This window comes from Leucoraja erinacea, chromosome 17 (assembly GCF_028641065.1).
Source record: "Leucoraja erinacea ecotype New England chromosome 17, Leri_hhj_1, whole genome shotgun sequence".
NCBI classification, from domain to species: Eukaryota; Metazoa; Chordata; class Chondrichthyes; order Rajiformes; family Rajidae; genus Leucoraja; species Leucoraja erinaceus.
In genome coordinates, this window is record NC_073393.1 from 21,762,968 (window position 1) to 21,788,646 (window position 25,679).

At 47.3% G+C, this 25,679-nt stretch overlaps 1 protein-coding gene across 1 annotated transcript; it reads right to left on the bottom strand.

The window, feature by feature from the left end:
- Window positions 1-6,268: 6,268 nt before the first annotated feature.
- Window positions 6,269-25,313, bottom strand: LOC129705311 (cadherin-5-like). The gene is given in 14 exon segments (XM_055648828.1): window positions 6,269-8,599; window positions 11,880-12,031; window positions 12,033-12,120; window positions 12,441-12,549; window positions 13,650-13,762; window positions 16,102-16,235; window positions 18,490-18,731; window positions 19,965-19,985; window positions 19,987-20,144; window positions 21,115-21,282; window positions 22,526-22,645; window positions 23,702-23,993; window positions 25,139-25,291; window positions 25,293-25,313. Coding segments are annotated over 14 exon segments (2,259 nt in total). The 3' UTR covers window positions 6,269-8,111.
- Between the last annotated feature and the right edge of the window lie 366 nt (window positions 25,314-25,679).

Here is a 25,679-nt window from a genome sequence, read left to right on the forward strand (position 1 = left end):
GCTGCCTTTACAGAGACCCGGGTTCGATCCTGACTACTGATGCTGCCTGTCTGGAGTTTGTACCTTCTTCCTGTGACCGTGTGGGTTTTCTCTGGGTGCTCCGGTTTCCTCACATGTCTCCAAAGAACTACAGATTTGTAGGTTAATTTGATATCGGTAAATATTTTCATTACATTTTCCGCGCGATTACTGGTCGGCGCGGACTAGATGGGCTGAAGGGTCTGTTTCCGCTCTGTATCTCTCAACTAAACTAAACATTTACTGAGGAGGTACAGTGAAAAGCTTTGTTTTGCATGCTACAGACCAGTCCTGCCATCTAGAAGAAGGTACAGGTCCTGAAAAATGCAACGTCCAGATTCAGGAGCAGCTTCTTCCCTACAACCATCTCGACACGACAATCTCCAAATAGACTCTCACCTATATAAACTTGGGGACATTATTTTTGACTTTGGCATGACTATTGTCAATTTATTTGTCTGTGTTTTTTTTGTTTGTTAATTATGGGCTTTGCAGAGTACCATGTTTCCATATTGGTTGTGCTGCTGCAAGTAAGAATTTCATTGTTCTGATTTGGGACATGACAATAAAGCACTCTTGACTCTTGACTGATGCTTGTGAAATGCCGGCGGGTGTTGACGCAGTTGTACAGCACAGGGAATACATGTAGAAGGAGACCCATCTGCCAGCTCGGGTTAGGGAGATATTTGCCTACCCTGTGCGGTGGTCTCATCTGGTAGCAGCCAGCAAAACACCAGGTCCCCCTAGAATCCGAGTGCCACGTCTAATTACGGTGGTGAATGGGTTGGGTTACTCATGTCTGCTGAACAAATACTCTAAACCAGTGCATAGATCACAGACTCCTTGCATCAACGGTGCATGAATGAATCTCCACAAGTTCCAACTGGGAAGAAAAGCTCACGTTTGGAAAACCTGATCCAGGACTTTGTTTATTTTTAGTTCATAGTTACAGCATGGAAACAAGCCCTTCGGCCCACCGAGTCCGCGCCGACCAGCGATCCCTACACACTAACACTATCCTACACACACTAGGGACAATTTTATATTTATACCAAGCTAATTAACCTACAAACCTGCACGCCTTTGGAGTGTGAGACAAAACCGAAGATCTCAGAGGAAACCCACGCGGTCAGGGGGAGAACGTACAAACACCGTACAGAAAGCACCCGTAGTCAGGATTAAACCCGGGTTTCGGCTCTGCAAGCGCTGTAAGGCAGCAACTCTACCACAGTGCCACCTCAAGACCTGACGGTGATGTTTCCTTCCCTGTAGATTTCCTGAAATACTGGTGGCGGAAAAAAAAGTTTTTCTCATGGAGAGTGCATGGTGTCTTGTACCTAAGCATTATTCCCTTTATCCCTTTCTCCTGCATCTGTGCACTGTGGACAGCTTGATTGTAATCATATATAGTTTTTCCGCTGAGTGTGTAACGTAACAGAAAAGCTTTTCACTGTACACGTGTCAGTAAACAAAAATAAACTAAACTAAACTAAACTAATGAATCTGGCTGGAGGGTTAGCAGATTGCAACTCTATAAAACTTTGGTTGGGCCACATTTGGTGCATCGAATGGAGATGAGGAGGAACTTTCGCCAGAGGGTGGTGAATTTGTGGAATTCGGACAGTGGTGGAGGCCAAATTATTGAGTATTTGTAAAGCATAGATTGATAGGTTTTTGATTTGTAAGGGTGTCAAATGTTACACCCTTCAAATGTTACAAATGTTACACCCTCCCCGCCAACTTTTCAGGTCAGGTCGGGGGAGTTCCCCCCCGCCACGGGTACCATGTAATCCCATGCTACCTGCTCCATGGTCGGATAGTCGGTGACTAAACCTGTCTCGTCTCCCCCACCTGGTTTACCACAGGAGGGGGCTGTGGACCCCCAGCAGGACCAAAAACAAGACCTGTCAAAGTGCGGATGAGCTTCTAGCGAGCCAACGGCTATTCACACTTCAGTAGAAGTTGCGATCACTTTTGTACATAACATTGTAAGGAATGATGATAAAGCACACACACCAAAATCCTATACTTCCAGCGGTGGAAATCCACAGGAACTGGAGGACAGAGATGTGTGGTGCATCCGTCACTGTCCCGTCAGAAACCAGGACCACTGCGTCGCTAATGTTTTCAATGATGATGAATGAAATGTCAAATGTTATTGGGAGAAGGCAGGAGAATATGGTTGAGAGAGAAAAATAGATCAGCCATGATCGAAAGGTGGAGTAGATGGTGGTCTGAACGGCTTATTTCTGCTCCTATATCATATGGTCTTATTACACGCAGTGCTCGTCTCCCCATTACAGGATGGATGTGGAGTGTTTGGAGAGGGTGCAGATGTTGTTCACCAGGATGCTGCCTGGATTTGAGGGTATTAGTGATAAGGAGTTTAGTTCTGGTCGGAACCCCTCAGCTGTCTGAAGAAGAGTCCCAACCTGAAACACCATCTATTCCTTTTCTCCAAAGATGCTGCCAGACCTGCTGAGTTATTCCAGCATTTTAGGTCTATCTTTGGTGTAACGCAGCATCTGCAGTTCCTTCCTACATATTTTGACTGCAGTTCCGTGTTTCTCCATTCTCTGCTTTTCGCAGCATTTTCAGTTTCTAATGAACCTGTCTGTATTTGGAAGGATATAATACCCTCGTGAGTCTTTCCGTGAGCATAACAAAGATGCCCTTGTTCAACACTTGACCTTCTGAGGTCATGAAAATGGATATAAATAGAGGAAATCTCCACTGTTCTTTCTCCTGGTCCTGGCAGAGTCTGGTGCTGTGTCTTCTGTTCCCTGCAACTGTGCTGCCAGCTAAAGAGGCAGCAAATGTCAAGCAGCTGTTAATGCATTGTGAAAGTTCTCTGTATTGGTCAAGGTATGAGTCACGACTGTCAATAGAACAGCACGGTTTCACCCTCAGTTACAATAACGAGCCTGCCAACTGCTGTTTCAAAGTCCCAGGTTACTAATTCTGCTCCGACTAGTTTATGTTAGTCTAGAGATACAGCACGAAAGCAGGCCCTTCGGCCCACCGAGTCCGTGCTGGCCATCGATCCCCCGTTCACACTCGTTATCCCATTACGAGTTGTGGCCAATTTACAGAAGCCAATTCACCTACAAACCCACATGTCTTTGTGATGTGGGAGGAAACCAGAGCACCGGGAGGAAACCCACGTGGTCACATGGAGAACAGGCAAACTCCACACAGACGGCACCCGAGGATCCAAATATAGTGCAAAATAAAAACAAAGCCCGAGGTAACCTAAAGTGTAGTCCAGGCAGTTCATAGTTTTGTTGGAGTTCGTAGTTTCCCGTAGCCCGATGGTTGTTGGTTAGAGGCTGATCCTGAAACTGGTCGTTACAGTTTTCAGACTCCTGTACCGTCTTCCCGATGGCAGGTGTGAAATAAGTTCATAAGTTCACGTTACAGGAGCATAATTAGGCCATTTGGCCCATCAAGTCTACTCTGCCATCCAATCATGGCTGATCCATCTTCTCCTCTCAACCCCATTCTCCTGCTTTCACTCCATAACACCTGACACCCATAATAATCAAGAATCGTTTATTCTCCACTTTAAAAATATCCATTGACTTGGCATCCACGGCCTTCTGTGGCAATGAATTCCACAGATTCCCCATTCTCTGACTAAAGAAATTCCTCATCATCTCCCTTCTATAGGTACACCCTTTTATTATGAGCCTAGACTCTCCCACCAGACCTTTCACTATTCGGTAAGTTTCAATGAGGTCCTCCCCCACCCAAACTGGAAAGGAGAAAAGGTCAGAATAAATCAGTGCCAGCAACAGATGTCCCCAGGGAGGGTGGTGTCCATAATGGCCCATTGTGGGCTGGGGAAAGTGTGCGCATGACAGGTGTACAAAGATACAAACAGTGGAACAGGTAGGATGACTAGCGTGTGGGAGGAGGGGAAAGAGGGGCCGTTGGGAGGGGAATGCAGAAAGGAATAGGTGATGTTTTGGGTTGGACTCTCCCACTAGTGGAAACATCCTCTCCACATCCACTCTCTCCAGGTCCAAGAACAGACCCAGTGCTGCTCATCATATGTTAATCCAATCATTCCAGGAATCATCCCTGGTAAACGCGAGTGTCACTCTCCATGGACACCAATGGAGACTAACATCATCCTTGGTATGTGCATCTCCTCTTTGCCACCAATCATGTTGGAAGGATCAGACAAGAAACATCGTCTGTCCATTCCCTCCACAGATGCTGCCTGACCTGCTCAGTTCCTCCAGCACTTTGTGTTTTGTTCATGATTGCAGCATCTGCAGTCACTTATGTTTTTCTCTCCATTGCATTCTGATGCCACCTATTGAGCTGGTTGCAGAATTACAGCACACTCCAAAAAACAGGATGATTTGTAGGGGACTGAAAGAGAGCGAACATGGAACACAAACAGTACAAAAGTTGGTGTACAACATGCTGGAGTAACTCAGTAGGTCAGGCAGCACCTCTGGAGTAAAGATCCACCCCTCTCATCTCTATCTTTCAGTCTTTAGAAGGGTTCTGACCCAAAACACCTATTCCTTTCTGCGTTCCCTTCCCAACCCCCCCCTTTCCCCTCCTCCCACACGCTAGTCATCCTACCGGTTCCACAGCTTGTATCTTTGTATACTTGTCATTCGTGCATTTTCTGCAGCCAACAATGGGCCATTATGGACTCCACCTATCCCGAGGATATCTGTTGCCGGCACAGATTTGTTCTGAACTTTTCTCGTCTCCAATTTGGGTGAGGGGACCTCATTGGAACTTACTGAATAATGAAAGGTCTGGTTGAAGAGTCTAGGCTCAGAATAAAAGGACGTACCTTTTAGAAAGGAGGTGAGAAGGAGTGTCTTTAGTCAGAGGGTGGTGAATCTGTGAAATTCATTGCCACAGATGGCTGTGTTAGGCCGTCAATGGATAGTTTAAAGGTAGAGATTGGCAGTTTTTTGATTAGTACGGGTGACGGGGGCTATACGGAGAAGGTAGGAGAATGGGGTCGAGAGGGAAAGTTAGATCAGCCATGATTGAATGGTGGAGTAGACTTGATGGGTTGAATGGCCTAATCCTGCTCCTATCACATTAACTTATGAACATCCGCCTCTCATGTGGTCTTGGACAGAGCAGTTTGCAAACCAAGCTGTGATGTCAGTGCTAGACATGTTGTCCACCCCCAACTTCCCGTCGACCAAGAAGGTGGTGAAGAGTCACCGACATTGGTAGATCTGGAGTCACGTGTTGGCCAGGCAACCTGAGCACCTCCATCTCTGAAGTACCTTTATGAAATTTCTTTGTCGGTGTTTTTTTGCTCTTGATTCTTTGTCGATTGACTGATCCGGCTACAGACAACAAAGAAAGGAAGTGGCAACCTGTCTCAAACGTCGTGCACCTGTGGGTGTTTCCTGTCCGTTCACTGATTGCAAAATTCCAAGTCCTGGTATTTTACAGGCAATAGCTTACACAAAAAGACACAAAGTGCTGGAGTAACACAGTGGGTCAGACAGCGTCTCTAGAGAACATGGATGTGTGACGTTTTGAGTCAGGGCCCTTTTTTAGACTGACTGTAGGGGGGTTGGAGAAGAAAGCTGGAAAAGAGGAGAGACAGGACAAAACCTGGCTGGTAATAGATCAACATGGGCAAGGGGAGACTTTTTTTTAACATGGTGGTAGATGGAACAAAGAGAGATTAAAAACCATAGGCGTGAGACAGGTTTGAAGAGTTGCAGTTTGTGAGCCAGGGGAAGGAAAGTAGCGGGGAGGGGAAATAGGTGGGAGCCCAGGTGGGGCCCAGGGGACGGAAGGGTGGGGGTAGAGGGGGGGTATTGGAGAGAAAAGGGGGGGGGGGGGGGGGGGGGGGGGGGGGGGGGATCAAATAGATGTTAATGGGTTTACTGGGAAGTATTGGGTTCAGTTTAATTTAGGTTTACGTTTAGAGGTCCCGTGTGGAAACAGGCCCTTCGGCCCACCAAGTCCGTGCCGGCCAACGGTTACTCCATACACTAGTTCTATTCTACACATGAGGGACAATTTACAGAAACCAATTCATCGACAAATGTGCACCACATTGGGATCTAGGAGTAAACCGGAGCACCCGAAGAAAGCCCACTCGGTCACAGAGAGAACGTATAAACTCCTTACAGACAGCACCAGTAGTCAGGATCGAACCCGGGTCTCTAGCGCTGTAAGGCAGCAACTCCACTGCCACTGTGCCATCAATTCTTATTCTTATGATTCCAAGTTCCTAAAACAGTCTGCATTTAAGTTTAGTTGAATTAATTTTATTGACATTTACAAACTCTTACTGAAGATTACCGGCTTACAACAAAGAACATGTTAATAACAAGTTAATACTACATCACAGATATACTGGTCACAGCCTGAATGTGACACATACAATATAATATGTGAACAGAAAAACACACCTTCTTCTTGAGAAGGCCCAGCTGTGCGATACCTCAGCTGTTCACCGACGTTGATATTAAAAAATCAGTTTGCTTAAAAGAAGTTGGATGAGAATATGTTGTCTGCACAGAGGCACCAAACTTTCACAACTTTACCAACACACTACATTGGGCATTGAAAAAGAAAACTTAAAAAAAGTTAAGATACATTGAAATAGAGAGAGAGGAATGATTACACCTGAGGATTTCCAAGTTTACAGAATAAAAGGAATGTACAGTACACATGGTACGTTTGGTTTTCCTACAGGAATGCCAATGGATTGAATTCCCAAAGATTGGTAAGTGAATGGACAGAAAAGCATCCAAATCTCACTGATCTGACTCATAATCACTTGATCTGACATAAATACAGGCCCACCACCGATATTCCGGCACTTCTGCTTCCAGTCAAGATTATCCACTTTGCAGGACCAACAGAGGTCACAGCCTCCGAGAGGAACCCAATGGTACCGGAAAGTTCCGCCTAGGCCGCCGAGACACTGGCCCGCAAAGTCAGCCTCGCAAATCGGCCATGGGAACGGGTCTGTTGGCTCGGGCCGGGCCGGAGTTCCAGAGCCCCGACCCATCGATTGGAAGTCCAGCCGTGGAAGTCCCGATGAGGTCGAGGTTGGCCACCATACCTGGCCTAAGTGCCACATTTTTGGGGCAACTTCTGGCGGTGGGGGAATTCAAATGTGCTCTCTTAATGTTTTCCGGATGAAAGGAGGTGCAGGATCACCAGTTGCCGGAAAATCGTTGGTGGAGCTGTACTGAAGTTTCCTATCATGTCATAAGGTCATAAGGAATAGGAGTAGATTTAGGCCATTCGGCCCATTAAGTCTACTCCGCCATTCAATCATGGCTGATCTATCTCTCCCTCCTTACCCCTTTCTCCTGCCTTCTCCCCATAACCTCTGACACCCGTATTAATCTAGAAATGTCAGTTAATTTGACCGCACAGTTTATTTGGAACACAATCTGCAAGGATAAACAAGCAGGATTTCCATCCAAAATACAAAGTGCAGGAGGAACTCAATGGGTCAGGCAGCATCTGTGGAAGGAAAGGACATGCGATGTTTTGTGATGTGAAACATCATCTGTCCATTTCCTCCACAGATGCTGCCTGACCCATTGAGTTCCTTCAGCACTTTGTGTTTTCCTCAAGATTCCAGCATCTGTAGTTCCTTGGGGCTCCTATCTGAGTTTGAATGGAATCTGGTATGAGGGACCAAAGCAAGGGGTGGAGAGAGTTGAGATATTAGAAAGAAGGTGAGGAGTGGAGAAGAAATTTATTTTGTCGGCGGGTGGTGAATCTGTGGAATTTATTGTCGAATATGGCGGTGGCGGCCAAATTAATGGATATCCTTAAGGCAGAGATTGATAGAGTCTTGATTAGTACGGGTGTCAGGGATTATAGGGAGAAGGCAGGAGTATGGCATTGAGAGGGAAAGATAGATCAGCCATGATTGAATGCTGGAGTAGACTTGATGGGCCGAATGGCCTAATTCCGCTCTTGTAACTTATGAGATTGGTGATGAACTAACTGCATGTGATAACTGCATGGATAGACGGAGTGGCTATCCAACAGTATACCTACTGATGATCCAGTTAGTATCTCCACCACCAGAATGCTCCACCCTCTCACATGCCTCTCCCACCTCAGTATGCCAAGCTCTCTCTGCAAGGGTCGGATCCGTAGAGTTCGGCCAACATGTGGAACCTGGGGCCCCAGTCATTCAGGAAGTCGTAATCCTGCTCGGAGTCGACGGAGGACACATCGAGGGAGCTAAGTGACTCGGCCACCGAGTCAGCACCCTCGTAGCCATAGACATGGAGTGTGTCGTAGGGAAGCCCGTCCCTATCTCCGTCCGCCTCGTCCTTCTTCATCCTGACCACCGTGCCCATGTTGTCGTCAGGCTTCCGGACTTGGGCGTACACGGGCGGGCAGTCGGTCACCCTCAGCGGCCGCGCTCCCTTGGTCCGTAGGGAGTTCAGCACGGAGATGTCAAAGCTGTTGGTGTCCATCTCTCCTCCTCCCTCCTCGTCGTACTGCACCAGCTGCTCCCGGATTTCCCCCGGCACCTTCACCAGGCCCCCGAACGAACTCTTCCGCTGCAGCTTCCAACGCACTATCAGCACCGCCAGGACTGGCAAGGAGGGGAGAAAGAGAGGTCGTGAACATTGGGAGGGGCGACCAAGACAGGCAAATGCACAACAACAGCTTGAGTGACAAAACCACTCCTCAACCTTGGGCACAAAGTGCTAGAACATGGATAGGTGACGTTTCGGGCCAAGACCCTTCTTCAGGCTGATTGTGGCAGGGAAGTGGAGTGGAGGGGAGAAGGCTGAAAGAGAGGTGGCACAGTGGTAGATTTGCTGCCTTACAGTGCCAGAGACCCAGTTCGATCCTGACTACAGGTGCTGTTTGTTCAGAGGTGCTGTTTGTTCAGAGTGTGTATGTGTGGGTTTTCTCTGGTTTCCTCTCACACTGCAAAGACACAAATGTGTAGGTTATTTTACCTGCAAAAATTGTAAATTGTCTCTTGTGTTTAGGATAGTGCTAGTTAACGGGTTGAACATTGGTCGTTGTGGACTCGATGGGCTGAAGGGCCTGTTTCCGCGCTGTATCTAAAGCAAAGCTGTAAGAGAGGAGGGAGGGGATAGGCAGGACAAAGCCCTGATTCCAGACTCCTTGGTGAATGAAGGTGACAGTGCAGATTGTTGGTTGTGGAGAAGGCGGATGGAGGTTTTTGCAAAAGGAAAGGAACTTTCAATAAACTTTTCAAAATTGTAAATTTTTAATAAATCTTAAATATTTTATAAATGAAGTATAAATATTGTATATCTATTCAGGTCTCAGCTGGCGCACGGCAGCAAGGCTTGTGAAGTGTTTGGAAAAGATGCAGAGAGTTGTATCAGGGTTGAAGGGTTTCAGTGAAGCGGAGAGGCTGAAGATGAGATTCATAGAGCAATGAAGATTAAGGGCAGATTTAACACTGCTGATCACTATTAACTGGGGCTCCATTGGAGAATACAGGGAAAAGTTGGTCAGAGTCAATAATATCAGGACAAGTTTAAACATAGTTTAGAGATACAGCGCTGAAACAGGCCCTTCAGCCCACCGTGTCCGTGCCGATCAGCGATCCCCTATCCTACATCCACTAGGGACAATTTTTATATTTACCAATTAACCTACAAACTTGTACGTCTTTAGGTTGTGGGGGGAAACCAGAGCACTCGGAGAAAACCCACACAGTCACAGGGAGAACGTACAAACTAAATGCAGACAGCACCCATAGTCAGGATCGATCCTGGCTCTCTGTAAGGCAGCAACTCTACTGCTGTGCCACCTTGAGAAGGTGTCATGTTGAACACCCTTTAAATGAGACTATAGAGATACAGTGTGGAAACAGGCCCTTCGGCCCAATAAGTCCGTGTTGACCGCCCCATATACTTGCACTATTCTACACACTAGGGACAATTTACAATTTTTTTCCAAAGCTTATTAACCTGCAAACCTGCACATCTTTGGGCTGTGGGTGGAAACCGGAGCACCCAGAGGAAACCCAAGCGGTCACAGGGAGAACGTACAAACTCTGTACAGACAGCATCCGTAGTCCGGATCAAACCCGGGTTTCTGATGCCACTATGCAGCCCAGGGAAGGGTAGCGGGGGAACATCCAGGGATAGGCTTATGGGAAAACTATACACACACGTGAGAGGGGATGACAACAGCATGTTTTATTAACGGGATGAGACTCTTATTGGAAAACTCGTAACACAAGTGTTGTGAAGTGCTTTGGGATGTCCTGCGGGAAGAGGCACTCTAGAGATGAAGGCAATATCCATAACAAGTGCATCACCGTCCACAGATATACACACCAGCATAGAATGTAGACGAGTATAGCACAGGGACAAACCCTTTAGCTCACAATGTCTGTGCCTAACATGATGCCAAGACCATCTCTTATCTATGTGTCGGAAGAAACCTTCTTCCGACTTAGAGTCTGGATATTGTATATCTCTCGTTTCCCATTTCCCTGACTCTCAGTCTGAAGAAGGGTCTTGACCCGAAAACATCACATATATCTTTTCCAGAGATGTTGCCTGACCCGCAGAGTTACTCCAGCATTTTGTGTCCATTTCTTACTGTATCTACCTGCACATGATCAATATCCCTCCATTCCCTCCATATCCACGTGCCTCGTATTGTGAGGTCATGGGTCATGCAGCTAGAAAACAGGCCCTTCAGCCCAACAAGTCCATGCTAACCAACAAGCACCCAGGTATAGGAAGGAACTGCAGATGTTGGTTTAAACTGAAGATAGACCCAAAATGCTGGAGTAACTCAGCGGGAGAGGCAACATCTCTGGAGAGAAAGAATGGGTGACGTTTCTGGTCAAGACCCTTCTTCAAGAACCCAGGTAAATCCTGACTTGTGGCTGAGGCCAATTTTAGCAGAAGTCGGGTAATTCAAGGGAAGGTCACCACAAGAGGGAGGCATTGGACAGACTTAGATTGCTTTCTCTGGAACGCCAGAAGCTGAGGGGAAGAACTGATAGAAGTATATAAAATTATAAAAGGCATAGATAGAGTCTGAACCTTCTTCCCAGGAAGGGAAAATCAAATACTAGAAGGCATAGCTTTAAAGTGAGAGGGGAAACGTTTAAAGGAGATGTGCGGGGCAAGATTTTTTATACTGGGAGTGATGGGGGCTTGGAAAGCACTAACATGAGTCGTGGTTGAGGCAGATATGACAGTGGCATTTAAGAGATTATTGGATGGGCACATGGAATTGCAGGGAATTGAGGGGTATGGAGTGTGTGCAGGGAGATATGAGAAGGACTTGGCATCATTTTTGACACAGACATTGTGGGCCACAGGGCTTCTTCATGTCATAGAGACAGGGAATCATACAGCATGGAAACAGGCCCTTCGGCCAAAATTGCTCATACCAACTGAAGAAGCCCCATCAATGCTATTCCCATCTGCCTGCGTTTGGCCCATATCACTCCAAACAATGTGCCTCTGGCACTTTACTGTTCTATTTTCTATGTTTATGATCTATGTTCTTTGTTATGTTTTGCTTATTTTCTATGTACCTGTTCTATGTCCTATCTTCATGTTCTATGTTCATGTTCTATGTTCTGTGTATGTTCTATGCGTATGTTCGCAGTCTATGTTCACATTCTCTGTTTATATTTATATTCTATGTTCTATATTCTATGTTCATGTTCTAAGTCTACGTTCTATATTTATGTTCAATGTTTATGTTGCATGTCCTATGTTTGCGTTCGATGTTTATGTTCTACGATTTTGTTGCATGTTCCATGTTTATGTTGCGTGTTCTACATTCAGGTTGCATGTTCATGTTCTGTGTTGCATGTGCCATGTGAGACACATTGGGTGGGGTGCGAGCAGACTCACCGATGGTGATGATGATGCAGAGGAAGATGATGAGCAGGATGGTGACTGTGACCCCGGAGCGGAGTGCAGCCAAGTTGTTGCAGTTGATGGGATTCCTGTCCCGGTCACAGGAGCACACGCTGATGTCCAGCGTGGCGTTGCTGCTCTGGCCATTTGTCCTCCATGACGATCAACACCGAGAACTTGCTCATCTCCTTCTGGTTGAAGCCTACCTGGTTCACGGTGATGTTGGCAGTGTGATCTGGGGAGAGAGAGAGATAGATAGATAGATAGAGAGACAGGGAGAGAAGGGAGGGAAGGAGGAAGAGAGGGACGGAAAGGGGAGGGAGGGGAGAGGAGAGAGGGGGAGAGGGATAGGAGGTTGATAGAGTGTGGGGGAAGGGAGAGGGGGAGAAGGGAGAGGGGGAGAAGGGAGAGGGAGTGAAAGGGGGAGAGAGGGAAGGAAATCATTAATGAAAGAACAAGGAACTGCAGATGTTGGGTTTATACCAAAGATAAGAAGCATCCCAATCCAAATTATATCCCATTATTTGACCTTTGCAACCGGAGTAATTTACTTACCACCATTGTTCTTCACAGAGAAGTTACTGGCCTTCAGTGGAATACTGAAGAAGAATTTCACATCTGGTGTCATTTCATCCTTGTCGACAGCAGAGATCACTTGGATGACCTGAAAATCAAATTGCTTTGTTAAATCTGGTGAGGTGTAGCATGTTTTAATATAATAGCATAGCTGGAATCAGTGACGTGTTGTGTATTGTTGCATTAAAAAGACCAAGGAAGTTTGGCATATTTAGTTTATTTTATTTTAAACATACAGTGAGGAAACAGGCCCTTTGGCCCACTTGTGTTTGTGTTGACCGGCGCGCGAGTCCATGTCGATCCCTATTACACAAGCACTATCATACACATTAGGGACAATTTACGATTTTTATCAAAGCCAATTACCTCACACACCTGTGTGCTTTTGGAGTGTGGGAGGAAGCCAGAGGAAAAAAACCCACGCGGTCACAAGGAGAACGTACAAATTCAGTACAGACAGCACTCGTAGTCAGGATTATACCCAGGTCTCTGGTGCTGTGAGGCAGCAACTCTACCGTTGCGCCACCGTGCCATCTCCAACAATTCTCACCGACGTCCACTGATGCACTATAGGGAGTATCCTGTCAGGATGCATCGTAAAATGGTTGCACAGCTCGAAAGTGCAGATGAGAAACGTTCAAGGGCAACAACAAGGTAGATTGGGAGATCGGGCCAACATTCTTAGTTTATGAGAGTTTTGTTCTGATAGCAGCGGGGAAGAAGCTGTTCATGAATTTGGTGGTAAATGCTTTCAAGCTTTTGTAGTCAGTGAATCAGGGATAGGAAATATAAAGTGTAGAGAGAGGGGGGAGAGAGGCAGGAGAGAGGGGGAGGAGATGGGGAGGAGAGAAAGGGAGGAGAGCGAGGGAGAGGGCAGAGAGGAGGAGAGGGAGGAAGAGGGAGAAGAGAAGGGAGGAGAGGGGGGAGGAGATGGGGGGAGAGGGGGAGAGAGAGAGGGAGGAGAGAGAGGGAGAAGGGGAGGAGAGTGAAGGAGAGGGTGGAGAAGAGGAGAGGGAGGAAAGAGAGGGTGAAGAAGAGGAGAGAGAGGGGAGAGAGAGGGAGGAGAGAAGGAGAAAGGAGGGGGAGACCAAGAAAAAGACATATGGAGGTGCAAGAAAGAGAGGGTGAGAGAGACTGGCTGGTTGTAGACACAGTGTTGCCATACAGATATGGACCAACTCCACTTACCGTTCCAACTGGATCATTCTCACAGACGTGGGGGAAGTAGCTGTCAGCAAGTGTGGGAGCATTGTCATTTTTATCCAGAACTTTTATTGCCACAGGTGCGTAGGATGTGGAATCTGTAAAGCAAGCAAGAGAATACCTGCTGAAACAACTGGAGGCCTGGAATTAGAACAAATGTCTCTGCAGGGCTCCCGGGATACAAACAACCAGATTACAGAGACCTAGTTATGAGGGAAACCGGCGGGTGGACGGGAGTGGATTTGCAGGGTGAAGCTTTCAGCATCTTCTGCCTGGTGGGAAGGTGGAGAGCAGGAGAAGAGAGGGAGGAGAGAGAGGGCAGAGAGAGGAAGAGGGTGGAGGAGAGAGGGTGGAAAGAGAGGGAAGAGAGAGAGGGAGGTAGAGAGAGTAGAGAGAGAGACGCAGGAGAGAGAGGCAGGAGGTAGGCAAAGAGGGAGGAGAGAGAGGGGATGGGTAGGAGTGAGGGGGCGAGAGAGAGGGCGAAGAATGAAGGAGGAGAGAGGAAGGTCATTGAGCTGGTTGTCAGTAACCATATAACCATATAACAATTACAGCACGGAAACAGGCCATCTCGGCCCTACAAGTCCATGCCGAACAAATTTTTTTCCCCTTAGTCCCACCTGCCTGCACTCGTACCATAACCCTCCATTCCCTTCTCATCCATATGCCTATCCAATTTATTTTTAAATGATACCAATGAACCTGCCTCCACCACTTCCACTGGGAGCTCATTCCACACTGCCACCACTCTCTGCGTAAAGAAGTTCCCCCTCATATTACCCCTAAACTTCTGTCCCTTAATTCTGAAGTCATGTCCTCTTGTTTGAATCTTCCCTATTCTCAAAGGGAAAAGCTTGTCCACATCAAATCTGTCTATCCCTCTCATCATTTTAAAGACCTCTATCAGGTCCCCCCTTAACCTTCTGCGCTCCAGAGAATAAAGACCTAACTTATTCAACCTATCTCTGTAACTTAGTTGTTGAAACCCAGTAACATATGGCCGGGTTAAGATTCTGCCACTGAGCTAATTGTCCAGTCCTTAAGTGTAGACATGAGTTCAAATCCCAGCACTGCCCCTGTGGAATCCGACTGAACTAAATTAATTTGTCCTAACGGTCAAAACTTTGAATTATCATGAAAATGCATGGTGAAGTGGCGTGAAAATGCATGAATGCTCAAGGTAGAGGATTCTAAAACTAGACGACACAAGCTTGAGGTGAGAGGAGAGATTTAAGAGGGACCTCAGGGTTACTTTTTCACTCAGAGGGTAGAATGAACCGCCAGAGGAAACTGTAGAAGTGGATACAATTACAACTGTTAAAATACATTTGGACAGATATGGATAGGAAGGATTTGGAAGGATATGAGCCAAATGCAGGCATATGGGACTAATCCAGAGTGCTCACTTGGTTGGCAGGGACAAGGTCGGCTGAAGGGCCTGTTTCTGAGCTCTATGACTTTAGCTCTCTGAAACCTGTCTGATTCATGAATGTCTTCTATGGACTTTCTCCAGAGATGCTGTCTGACCCCACTGAGTTACTCCAGGTTTGTGTGTCTATCTTTAATCTCCAGTCTCTCAGGCTGATGTCGCTGAGATTCCAGACCTACAGAAGTGTGGATGACACTGAACTGGCCCATTTGTTGCCCAGCTGGGCTCAATGAGTTTGGCCACCTATGGATGGCCTGAGGCTTTGTGAAGGTATGAATGGAAGTAGCCATTCTCAATTTGTAAATGGACTTATGAGAGAAACGTTCTATAGTAGTCTCTGGCTGATAAGGATGTGTTGGAACGAAGAGCCTTAGAGATAAAATAATTAGTAAGTGGGAGAGAGTTAGCTTTAGCTTTAGAAATACCACACAGAAACGGGCCCTTAGGCCCACCGAGTCCGTGTCGACCAGCACCCTGTACACTAGCCCTATCCTACACACTAGGGACAATTTACAATTTCCAGAAGCCAATTTACCTACAAACCTGTGCATCTTTGGAGTGTGGGAGGAAACCGGAGCACCCGGAGGAAACCCACGAGGTCATAGGGAGAATGTACAATCTCCGTGCAGACAGCACCCGATGTCAAGATTGAACCCAGGTCTCTGGTGCCATGAGGCAGCAACTCTCCTGCTGCGCCACTGTGCCACCCGTTAAAGGCTGGAATTGAATTGATGGGTTTTGGGATTTATATTTTGAGCTTTGATTGATTTTGATTTATTGATAATTTATTGTCACGTGTCCTTGCTACAGTGAGATTCTTTGTTTTCATACAGTGCAAGTATACAAGAGTCGCCATGTAGAAGGCGCTAACAACGTTACTAAAGTAACAGATCTTCAAAGAGAGTTACAGGCTGTGATGTCATTGAGGTGAGGTGTCGATTACAATAGACAGGAGAGGAGGTAACAACAGCAAAGATGGGAAGATCAAGGTAAAGGGTGGACACTTACTGCTCTTGCCAACTTCACTGGCAGCCACGGTGATATTGTGCCAAGCCACTGCTTCTCGATCCAGTGACTTTCTGGTGTAAATCATTCCATTGTCCCCGATTCTGAATAAGTCCATGCCATTCAGTAATGAATAGCTGGGAATAAACAACAGCTGTTAGAACTGCCCGCACCAGAACATAAAATACTCGATGAATAAATAAACCTTTGAGCATCCTAAAGCATGAAGATACAAAAACTTGAAGTTTCAGGAATAGGTAAACACAGTAATGGGCGGCACAGTGGTGCAGCACTACAGTTGCTGCCGTCCAGCACCAGAGACCCGGGTTCGATCCTGACCTCGGGTGCTGTCTGTGTGGAGTTTGTATGTTCTCCGTATGACCGCATGGGTTTTTCCAGGTACTCTGGTCCCCCACACCAAACACATACGGGTTTGTAGGTTAATTGGCTTCTGTAAATTGTAAATTTGTTCAGAGTGTGTAAGATAGAACTAGTGTACGGGGTGAATGGTGGTCAGCACGGACTCGGTGGACTGAAAGGCTTGTTTCCATGCTGTCTAAAAGTCTAAAAGGTCTTCCCCACTGTTATCAGGCTACTGAACAGTCCTCCCATAAGCGAGATTAGAGTTCCAATCTTCCAAACTACCTCATAGTGGACCTTGCACTTTTTCTCTGTAACACTATTATCTGCACTGATATTTTTCTCTTTGCACTGCCTGTTGTATTTGTGTGTGGCTTGATTGTACTCATGTGTGGTACAATTCGATTTGACTGGATAGCATGCAAACAAAGTCCTTTGTTGTATCTCGGTACACGTGACAGTAATAAACCGATAGTAATATCAGAAAATGTTGCAACAACTCCGTGTGTTTGTGGAGAGACAGAGTCAACGTTCGGATTGATGACCTTTCTTCTGATGATACCTCCCTCCCCGGTCTTCCCTCTCATTTCCCCTTTTGCTCCTGCACATCTATCTGCACTTAAAACCTCAACCATCCTCCTGTATCGATAAAATGTCATTGACCTGAAACATAAGATAGTCGCAAAGTGCTGGGGTAACTCAGTGGGTCAGGCGTCATCCCTGGGGAAAAGTAATAGTGCCGTCTCGGGTCGAGATCCTTTTTCAGACTGTCTGACCCTAAACATCACCTATCCATGTTCTCCAGGGATGCTGCCTGACCCATTGAGTTATTCTAGCATTTTGAGTCCATTGTTGGTGCACTTCCTTGTTATTACATTACAACCCGAAATGTGAATTTAGTGTGTGTGTCTCTCTCTCTACAGATACTGCCTGCCCAACGTGCAAACTCTGTGCAGACAGCGCCTGTAATCAAGATTGAACCCGGGCCTCCGATGCCACTATGCAGCCCAGAGAAGGGTGTGGGGAACACCCAGGGATGGGCTTAAAGGAAAAACTATACAAACACGTGAGAGGGGATAAAGCAACATGTTTTGTTGGCGGGATGGGACTCTTATTGGAAAACTCGTAACACAAGTGTTGTGAAGTGCTTTGGGATGTCCTGTGGGAATTATCGAAACGTTTGACTTAGAATTGTGGTGAAGCTGCCTCCACCCTGTCCTGTCACACACTACGAGCGCTGAGTAACAATGAAATGACAATGACAATGAAACACTATGGACTCTTGACGTCTGCTCCCACTGAAGCTCTCCAGCACCTGCAGTGGGGTTTGCTTATCTCAGTGTGAACATATGCAGGTCTCTTACATTGTAGCTCTTACCTGATGGTGAGTGGGAGGAAAGGGAGGAAGGAGAGAAAAGAGCAGGGGAAAGAGGAGGAGAAAATGCGGGGAGAGCGAGAGTGGGATGACAAGGGAGGAGAGGGGAGGTTGGGAGGAGAGAGGGGAGGAGAGGGTGAAGAGAGAGGGGGAGAAGAAAGGGGGAGGAGAGAGAGGAGAGATGGGGAGGAGAGAGGGGGAAAGATAGCGGGAGGAGAGAGGGAGGATAGACAAACGAACGAGCAAGGAAGAGAGAGATGGGGAGTGTGAGAGGGAGAGGGCACTGGTTGGGTGTAGATCCAGTGTTGTCCCTTAGACATGGACCAACTCCACCTACTATAGGCACAAAATGTTGGAGTAACTCAGCGGGACAGACAGCATCTCTGGATAGAAGGAATAGGTGACGTTTCGGGTCTAGATCCTTCTTCAGACCCGAAACGTCACCCATTCCTGCTATCCAGAGATGCTGCCTGCCCCGTTGAGTTACTCAAGCATTTCGTGTCTATCTTCGTTGTTAACCAGCATCTGCAGTTCCTTGCTACACAACACCACCTAGAGTTGCAGCCGGGGGTTGCAGTGGTTTGCTGATTTCAGTGTGAAGTCTGAAGAAGGGTTTCTGGTCCCTTAACCTGCTGATTTCAATACTGGTCCCTTACCTGACCGGCTGCTTTGCGTGATCGGGGTCTGCTGCTGACACGCTGCCCACGGCCGTAGCAATGGGCTCGTTCTCGGCCACTCGGAGGATGTAGCGGGACCGGCTGAAGACAGGAGGTTCGTCGATGTCCAGCACGTCTATGAGCAGGGTGGTGCTCGTCTTGTACTGCTTGCCCTTCACCAGGGTGGGGTTCTCGGCTTCCACCCCCACGCGGTGCCTCGTCTGCGTCTCAAAATCCAGCGGCTGTCGGGATGGAAGGCGGGCAGTGATCGGGGGGCAGTTTAACCAGGAGGGAGACGAACAAGCAAACCTGCACGTCTTTGCGATGTGGGGGGAAACCGGAATGCCGGGGCGTCACTGTGGCACAGCGGTAGAGCTGCTGCCTTACAGCGGCAGAGAACCCGGGTCCGATTCTGACTATGGGCGCTGTCTGTATGGAGTGTGTACCTTCTCCCCGTGACCATGTGGGTTTTCTACGGATGCCCCGGATTCCTCCCACACCCCAAAGACGTGCAGATTTGTAGGTTAATCAGTAAAAATTGTAAATTGTCCCGAATGTGTAGTGTGTGCTAGAGTGTGGGGGTCGCTGGTCGGCACGGACTCGGTGGGCTGAAGGGCCTGTTTCGTTGCTGTATCTTTAAACCAAACTAAACCTGGAGGAAACCCACGCGGTCACAATAAGAACTTGGCTGGAGAAGGAATTACCCAGAGGTTTGACGTGACAGAGGAATGGTGGTGAAGCTCCGTCTACATAGTCCTGCCACACACTCCCAGTGCAGAGAAACTTCCGAGTCTCTCCTTGAAGGAGGGTGGCCAGTCGCTGGTCTGTGTCTGTACCCAGGTGGTGGCTCTCCGTCTCAGGACCCTGTGGAGGTTCATGTACTCTGAGTGCCCTACTAGATGGCACACGCTGGCCCCAGGGGAGCTGCCTCCAGGAGGGCACACGGCTCCCGGCAGTGGGCATCAGTCGACGCGCTAGGCGGGAGTTGCCTGCCTTTTATCGTGTTCTACTTAAAGCTAGGAATTTGGTTCCCTTCAGCCAGGGCGCTGCTCCTCAGGGTGAGGGAGGGGGGTGTTGTTGTTGCGAGAGTGACCGGTCACGGTGGGTATTGAGGAGAGGCATGTGCATGGAACAATTCCGACTGAGCTTACACTCGCTCCTTCGGAATTGCTCATAGGATCACCCACGGCCTGGGTCCCTTCCCGAAACTCGGCCCCACGCAACATGAGCCGCCTTTCCGAGATGTTCCGTGACGTGGAAGCTGCTCCTGCACACTCTACAACTGATGACTTTTTATTTTGTAAACTGCCAACATAGACAGTTTTGATTATGTTTGTTTTAAATACAAGCATTCTGTATAAATAAGGGCAGGTACAGCGTGCGTTAGATACGGAGTGAAGCTTCCTTGACACTGTCCCATCACACACTCCCATTACAGGGACAGGGAAGGTTGGATCAAATGAACGGCGGTTCACCTTTTTTAAAGTTATCATCCCCCTCCTGTGTGCGTGGGTCTGTGGTGATCTGGAAGATGTCGTCGGGAATGACTGTGTACAATATCCTTGCGTTCATGCCTTCGTCCAGGTCCTCTGCTTTCACCCGGCCGAGAGCAGCTCCGATAGGGGTCGCCTCTGATGCAGTGTAATTGTACTGCCCTGCACACGGGACAACACTCACGTTAACCCGGCCTGGACCCTGAGCAAACACTAACATCTACATCAGCCCTGCTCTTGTTTAGTGATGGTCAATCAGTTATGGGACAAGAGGCATGGTGTACCTTGGATTATTATGGTACTTTCACAACTAGTCAGTGACAGTGAGCTGTTAATCCACAGCAATGAATCCGGCATTTATCATGAAACACGAAGGCATAGGAACATAGTTAGAGAAGGCATAGGAACATAATTGGGCCATTGGGCCCATCAAATCTATTCCATCATTCAATCAAGGCTGATCTACCATTCAGTCTATCAAGGTCCAGTGAAAATCTTCCTTGTTGATTACTACCCAGTCAATAGAAAGTCTACACACGATTACAATTGAGCCATGCACAGTGTACGGATACAAGATAAAGGGAATAATGTTAAGTGCAAGATAAAGCCCAGTAAAGTTTGATTAAAGATAGTCCGGGTGTCCCAATGACGTAGTTGGTAGGTCAGGACTGCTCTCTAGTTGGTGAGAGGACGGTTCTGTCCACAGCAATGATGCCTGCATTTATCATGAAACACTAAGACATAGGGGCAGAATTGGGCCATTCAGCCCATCAAGTCTGCTCCACCATTCAATCATGGCTGATCTATCTTTCCCTCTCAATCCCATTCTCCTGTCTTCTCCCCATAACCATTGACACCCGTACCAATCATAACCTGTCAATTTCCACTTTAAAAATATCCAATGATTTGGCCTCCACTCCACTTTCACCACCCTCATTCCACAGATTCACCACCCTCTGTCTAAAGAAATTCCACTTCATCTCCATTCGAAAGGTAAGTCCTTTTATTCTGAGGCTGTACCCTCTCGAACTAGACTCTTACGTGGAGATATCCACTCCACATCCACTCTATCCAGGGCTTTCATTATTCTGAATGGCCTAATTCTGCTCCAATGACATGAAATAGTCCTTACTGTGCCGGAAGAAGGGGGCATTGTCATTGATGTCGGTCAGAGAGATGTGCACAGTTGCCGAAGAGCTCATTCCTCCTTGGTCAAGCCCCATGTCCTTGGCCTGTACTATCAGCTGATAGTCCTTCTTCCGTTCTCGGTCCAGGTTTGTGTTCTTTACATATATGGTTCCTAGGTTAGAAAAATAAGAGTGATTTTAATTAACAGCATTCGTTTGCAAGGATTTTATTGTTCCATTGCCGGTGCATATGAAGAATTATACACACTAGTTTAGGTTTGTTTAGTTCAGTTTATTGTCACGTATACCGAGTAAATGTGAAAACATTTTTTTGTTGCGTGCTATCCAGTCAACGGAAAGACTATACGTGATTACAATGGAGCTGTCCACAGTGTACAGATACAAGATGAAGGGAATAATGTTAAGTGCAAGATAACGTTCAGAAAAGATTGATTGAAGATAGTTTGAAGGTATCAAAGATAGATTGATAGTTTGATATATATGTACCACCATGCTGCACTGAGAAGACTGAGGAAATTTGGCTTGCCTCCAAGAACTCTACAGATACACCACATTGGAGGTGGATGGGAGGTCAGGACCAGTTGCTGAGAGGATGGTTCAGTTGCCTGATTACAACTGGGAAGAAACTGTCCCTGAATCTGGAGGTGTTCGTTTTCACAGTTCTGGAATGACTGGGGTGTAACTGGTTCTTGATTATGCTGGTGGCCTTGCCGAGGCAGCATGAAGTGTAAATGGAGAAAATGAAAGGTGTGTGTGATGGTCTGGGCCGCTTACGCACCCGTGTGCAATTTCTTGCCTTCTTGGACAGAGCTGTTCCCCAACCATGCTGTGATGCATCCCGATAAAATGCTTGACTCTCTCTTGAAGATAGTGAAGACGGTTTGAGAGTGACAGTGTAAAGTAGAAATTTGGAGGTGAAATTGCCATTGGCCGCGTTGTTTAAAACACTGCCCCGCTATCGGCACCGAATCAGACATGGCGTCTTCATAAGCTGCTGAATAGTTTGGAGACCACCGTGTACTTCTGAAAGATGGGTTTCATTCACATCCTCTGAACCGCCGGCGTCGATGGACATGGGGCGGCGCGGGCAGTTACCAAACCCAGACGGGCAGCCGGCCACGGAACTGGGGGAGCCGGTCCAAGGCTCGTCTCCCCCTCGACCCCAAAGACCGAGAACCGGAAGGAAGAGAGAGTCAGCGACAGCGGCGGATGCTGGACAAAGGACCGGTGGGGGAACCGAGCGGTCTAAACCTTCGAGTCTTCAGGGTCGGCTGCGGAACGTGCCATCACGGGGCACGAAGACTGAAAGATCGGAGAGGGACGGCTCGCTGGCAATTGCATGATTGGATCATTGAATCATTGAGAGGGTTGCTTTAGATCATATCTGCTACTCACCGGACATTGAATCAATGTAGAAATTATCCTGCGTGCTCAGAATCTTGTACGTTACTTTTGCATGTTTGTCCACAGTTGGGTCATCTGGGTCATGGGCGCTGATGGTCAGGACAGATGTGCCTTGGGTGGGGGAAGAAAACAAACTCATGAGTCAAAATGAGACTTGCTCTGAAACGTCCAATTGATGCCATCCATCTCGTCTCCTGCATTCTACTCGGTAGAAATCTACCAGCTAGACGGAATGCCAACGCCTCTACTTTAGTTTAGTTTAGTTTAGAGATACAGCACGGAAACAGGCCCTTCGGCCTACAGAGACTGCGCCGAGCAGCGATCACCCTGTACACTAAAACGATCACCCCTTACACTTGGGACAATTTACAATTTTACCAAAGCCAATTAACGTACAAACGTGTACGTCTTTGGAGTGTGGGAGGAAACTGCAGCACTTGGGGCAAACCACACAGTCACAGAGAGTACTTACACACTCCATGCAGTCAGCACCCGTAGTCAAGATGGAACCCGGGTCTCTGGCACTGTAGGGCAGCAACTCTATTTATGTGCCACCATGCTGCCCTGAGAAGACTGAGGAAATTTGGCTTGCCTCCAAGAACTCTACAGATACACCACAGAAAGCACGTCCGGACAGCGTACACTTTCATCAACCATGTGTGATGAAACCATCTTTCACCACACATTCGTTTGTGAACAGCTTTGACCAAGGCCGCAAGGAATGTGCAGAGTTGTGGATGTAGCCCAGTCCATCACACAACCCAGACTCCCCATCATCGACTCCATCAACACTTCACGCTGCCTCGGGAAAGCATCCAACATAACCAAAGACTTGTCCCACCCCGGTCATTCCTTCTTCTCTCTGCTTACATCCGGCAGAGGGTATAGAAGCTTGAAATACCACCACATTCCATAAGCTGGGGTACTGTCTGATTCACCACTACCCCATTGTGGACATTGGACTCTGTTTATGGAACTGATGTGCTACAATGCTGAGAACTATATTCCGCACTCTGTATCTTCCCTTTCACTATCTATTGCACTTAGGTTTGCCGAATATATTTGTGTATGGCGCATCTGATCTTTGAAACGTGACAATAATAACCCTAGCCCTTCACCTATCTAAGGCATTCTTATCCATATTGATGAATATTTCTGAGTCCTTACCTTTGCTGGACATCTCAGCAACGGTTCCATTGAATGGATCCTTGGTGAATATGGGTGCATTGTCATTGACGTCCAGTATTCGAATGGTAAAGTTGGTGCTGGTGCCAATTTGCTTCAAAGTATTCTTGTTGATCACACTCCCCTCTAATCTGTACTGATCTTTCTTCTCCCGATCCAACACTCTGTAGACACCAATGTCGCCAGTCTCGGGGTTGACCTTGAAGATGGTTCCAACTCCCTCCCCTTGGACCTTATACGCGGTCTGCCCTTCTATGTGCCAAACCGATTTGATCTGGAAAATAAAATTCATATACATTCAATCTTTGTCGCCCTCTGATTCACTGTCTGCAGATCTGTGCATTCATGAGGTCAGCTTTCAGTTTAGTTTACTTTATTAGTGTCATGTGTGCGGACGTACAATGAAATACGTTCTTGTTGCGTGCTGACCAGTCACTGGAAAGACTATACATGATGACAATCAAGCCATCCACAGTGAACAGTGAACTTTGTTTGTGTGCTATCCACCCAAATCATATTATACATGAGGACTGCTTATACCCTGGTCATTCCCATTTCTCCCTTCTCACATCGGGTGGAAGATATAAAAGGTTGACAGTACATACCATCATATTCAGGAACAGCTTCATCCCTGCTGCTATCTGACTACTGAAGGTTTCTCTTGTGAGCTAAGGGTGTAGTGCCGATCTCCCAGCCTACCTCATTGAGAACCTTGCACCATTTACTTTTATAAAGAGGAGAAACACAGTGGCGGTAGAGCTGCTGCTTCACAGCACCAGAGACCCAGGTTTGATCCTAATTATGGGTGTCGTCTGTACGGAGTTTGTACCTTCTCCCTTGACCGCGTGGGTTTTCTCCAAGATCTTCGGTTTCCTCCCACACTCCAAAGCCGTACAGGTTTGTAGGTTAATTGGTTTGGGATAAATGTAAATATGCGGGGATCACAGGTTGGTGCGGACTCGTGGGCCGAAGGCCTGTTTCCACGCTGTATCTTTAAACTAAACTAAACTAAAAGAAATAGTTGACGTTTTGGTTTGAGACCGTTCGTCAGACTGAGTCAGGGGAAAGGGAAACGAGAGATATAGAGAGAAATAGGTTTGTAGGTTAATTGGCTTTGGTAAAATTATAAATCGTCCGTAGTGTGTAGGATAGTCTTAGTGTACGGTCGACGCGGAATCGGTGGGCCGAAGGGCCTATTTCCACACTGTATCTCCATAGTCTAAAGTCTAACGTATCTGCATTCTCTCTATGACTGTAAGGATATAACATTTTAACACTATATTCCAAGTTCAACTAATCTCATCTGCCTGCACGCGATCCATTTCTCTGCACATCCATGAGTTTATTTAAAAGCCGCTGAAGTGCCACTATAGTACCTGCCTCCAGGCTGAATGGGGGAGTGGGGAGAGAGTGCCTCACCTTTCCAATTTGTCTGGGCTCCGAGACGCCCTCCCAGCAGTGCAGTTGGTTCCAGATCCAGTCCGACTGGGGTAGGCTGCTGTTGCCTCCCATGCTGATGACCTGCTGTGTCGCACAGACCACAAAGGTAACTGCTGCCACCAGCAGCCGCAAGTGAGAGCGTGGGTCTGGACATGGCAATCCTAGGGACCTGCAACATAACACAAGCAAGAGGTGACCACAAACCCTCAGCTCACCCACAGTGGCATCGAGTCATGGCACTGCACAGTAGGGAAACAGGCCCTTTAATCCCTCATCAACTCTCCCCACTCACCTTAAGCCTGTACCCTCTAGTTTTAGAATCCTCTACCCTGAGAAAAAGACTGTAAGTGTTCACTTTAGCGCTTTATCTGTTACCATGGCGACCAAGTTAGCATACTAGGCTAGTCCCATTTGCCTGCATTTGTCCCTCTGAAATCTTCCTATCTATATATCTGTCTAAATATCTTTTGAAAGCTGTAATTGTATCTGCTTTTATGGCTTCCTCATGCAGCTCATTCCA